Source organism: Cyprinodon variegatus, unplaced genomic scaffold (assembly GCF_000732505.1).
Source record: "Cyprinodon variegatus isolate N-32 unplaced genomic scaffold, C_variegatus-1.0 Scaffold679, whole genome shotgun sequence".
In the NCBI taxonomy this organism is placed as follows: Eukaryota; Metazoa; Chordata; class Actinopteri; order Cyprinodontiformes; family Cyprinodontidae; genus Cyprinodon; species Cyprinodon variegatus.
Window position 1 is genome coordinate 342,427 of NW_015151132.1, and position 3,495 is coordinate 345,921.

General features: G+C 31.8%; 1 protein-coding gene across 1 annotated transcript in view; it reads right to left on the reverse strand.

Annotated features, from left to right (window-relative positions):
* LOC107097201 (integrin alpha-D-like) overlaps nt 1–3,495 on the reverse strand; it is an 18,592-nt gene that overhangs the window by 12,504 nt on the left and 2,593 nt on the right. Inside the window, exons 4-7 of the mRNA XM_015394252.1 lie at nt 1,548–1,618; nt 1,343–1,457; nt 1,142–1,269; nt 688–830 (exon numbers count right to left, since the gene is read on the reverse strand). Coding sequence (XP_015249738.1) covers nt 688–830; nt 1,142–1,269; nt 1,343–1,457; nt 1,548–1,618 — 457 coding nt within the window. The remainder of the gene's footprint in view (nt 1–687; nt 831–1,141; nt 1,270–1,342; nt 1,458–1,547; nt 1,619–3,495) is intronic.

Genomic DNA, 3,495 nt, shown 5'->3' on the forward strand with positions numbered 1-3,495 from the left:
TAATCATCCATAAGGTTATGGAACACATTAATTAACTGAAAAATGTTGCATAGTGTCCCTTTAAGTAATGCACTTAAGCTCTGTTGAAAAAAAAAAATAACAGAAAACTACATGCTTTCAACACAGAAAACATAATTATTGTGAGGTATGATAACTGTCACTAAGAACATGTCAAACATTATATCCTTCCTCCTAATTTATTCTCAATCAGTAGCCTCTGTTTTAACTTTTACCTCTTAATATTCAAAGGTAGTTTCAGGTTAACATTCCGAACGATTCAATTTGTAATTAATAACTGTAGTTTAGCTGTAACTCTATTTCTTTTAATAATAACTTCTAAATTTGTTTTCTCACAAATGAAGCATATGATGTAATATGTATGTTTAAACAATGGTGAGCAATTACAAATTTTATGGATTAAATTTAGAAATTCAGGAACTTGCACATGCTGTTATATTGACATTTATCTCATTTTTGGTAGATTCAAAAATTAAAATTTTTTCAGTTTTATAAAACTCTCATGCTTAAACTCCAAAGATTTAATCTTCTTTTACATCTATATTTTTTTACAGTATACAATAAGGTGGTTCTATCAGAACTGTTCTGATTTTTTTTGTATCGTTTATCCTGGAATCAATAAGACAAATGAGGTATAAAGGTAGAAGTAAAGCTGCTTTTGGTACTTACACAACCTCACGGATGGCTCTAGCTGTTTGTGTTCCACCTCTTTGTTGAGTGATTAGGTCAATTTCAGATTCCCAGTTTTGTGATGGAAAATTGTTAAAGTGGTAATGCGTAAATGGATAACTGGAAAACTGGGTAATGGCAAACTGCAAAAACAAACAAAAGAAATAAGGTAAAAAATCATTTAAATGAGTGAAGGAAAAAACAAAATCAAATTAAAAACTCAATAGAAATTTACCATTATAAAAAAAAAACAGAATAAATGGTTTTAAAAAATCAAAATAATGACAAAAGCTTTATTCCCAGTTTCTATATGAGGACCCTTTTCAGAGCAGTCACATCTTTGGATGTTCAAAAGCCTAATAGTAATGCCCAACAGCACCAACTTTTAATAAAAGAACAAACTAAATAGTCTCTCTGAGACACATTAAACTATTAAACCAAATTGCAGTCTCACCTGTGTGTCTTTTCCCAGGAATGCTCTGATTAAATTTTTCACAAATGCTTTCATTTTATTAAAATCCTCATGAGCTACACTTCCAGAGCCATCCAGCAGAAATGCAATGTCAGCTTCGCTTCGACACTCTGCAGGAAATAAAACATCAAACAATGATTCCGAATGGTTTCTTATAGCTGCTGATCTGAACTGTTTACCTACCTTCAGTAGCAGATGGGTAAGACTGTCCGAGGCTGTTATCTGGATTTATCTCAAAGCACAAACCATTGTACATGGTGATACTTTTGCAGTCTCTGGGGATGGTTGGACCACAGACCTGAAAAGTATTTATTCCATTATCTGATTGTCCTTTGATTGTATTTTCATCTTGCATGTCATGTTTATCTTCTGTGGCTCTTCATCTCACCATAGTCTTTTTAGTTGATGGATCAGTTGTCATTGATAAACCGAGGGACATGTTGACTTTAACTTTATCCTCTGTGGAAACAATCATGTGTGACGAAAACTTTCCAAAGCTTTCACTCATTGAACAGGGGTTTTCCTATGATATTATATTATTATAACAATGACAGCATTATAAAATCGTTTACTAGTTTTCTCCCATTACTAAAGCTCTTGTAATACTCTAAGGTGACATGCAGGCTGAGTTGAACACTAATTCAATGACATGAACCTATTTTGGAATATGTCACAAAATCTTAGTCAGAAATTCAAATCCAGAATTTGATAAGGTCAGTCCTTAAAGGTGACTTATTTTTTTACCTTGATAATGTCCTTCAGATTAGTTATCACTACATACCCTAATTTCCATTAAATTTAAAGTAATTTTTGGTTACTGTAGACAGTACATTGCAAAAAGATTAATACAAGTAATTTATTCTTGAAGAAAAAAGTGTTTTTACCTTCTTCCTAGAGTAAGTAAGTCAGTCAGTTTGCCAATGAAATTAAATGACTTATCTTATTTTAGACACATTATATCTAATTATCTTATTTCAAGGCCAAAAATACCTAATCCATTTGCAGAACAACTATTTTACCAGCTCAAATTAAGGACAAAAATACTTATCTGTATGTTTGACTTATTTTTAGATCTGTTTTTGCAGTGTAACTTTATCGGTTCCATTATGGTTCTGTAATTGTTATCTAATAATGACTGATCTATGAATAATGACTCTCAATGAGTTTTGGCCAAATGCCAAAACCCTTAATTACCCTTTCCTGAAGTTAGCGAGACAGTGTTTCTCATCTGTTCTTGAATGTCTTAAAATCTGTGCATGATGCAAGATAGTTTTGGTTACTTTATGATGTCAGACAGGCTCCATTAATTAATAGCCTAATTCTTAAATACAAGGACTGATCAGGAGTTTAATCTATGAAGCGTGTATACGCACAAAACTTGACCTAAAACTTGAACACAGCAACTTCAATGCAAATGTTATGATCTATGATATACAGACTAGGGCTGAAACTAACGATTATTCTGCTAATTGATTAATCTGCTGATTATTTATCCGATTAATCAATAAATAATCGGATTGCAAGGAGTTACTCAGAGAAGATTTTTCATAGAATTAAAATGAAAAAAACTTTTTTTTTATCTTAAATGCAAAATACTGCTTTTTTTTTGTTTTGGTATACTTACTGCTCCAAGTGGGTTAGCGGAATTTATGTTTCACAGTCTCTTCTCCAGTTAACAATTAATCAATAACTAAATTAATTGAGGTTTATTTCAATAATTGGATTAATCATAATTAATCCGATTAATTGTTTCAGCCCCAATACAGATAACTGAAAATAGGCGGACCTTCACTTCAACTCTGACTTATTCTTATAGGCACACACATTTTAGGGGAAAGGGGAACCTAATTTCACTTCATGTGAACTTTAAATGTAGAGTAAATGTATCAGATCTGAACCAGTTTAATCTATGCTGGTGAGCAGAGGTGAAAAAAAAAAAAGGTTGATGATCCATCTTAGAGTTAAAATTCTTTAAATCTTTCCTTGCAATGTCGTTACTTGAAAATCAACAGGATGAGTTCTTCCTTGTTGATCAATGCATAAGTGGAACATGGCATAAGGAGTTGACACAGAAAAACCATTAAAACATCCATATATAATGGTGTGTGATGGATACTTTGACTATGCTGGACAAGCTGAAAATAGGATGATTAGGAGAGTATGGCTAGGGGAACTCAGCTTTTAAAAAAAAAGGGTTTAATTAAATTCAGTGAGTGCAAGGTGATAATTTTTCAATATTGGGTAAAGTCTTCAACTCTTTTTCCCCATAAATTAAATATATTATTTCAAGACTTCATTGATGTTTACCTAAATCATTAATACCTGATAAAAATAAT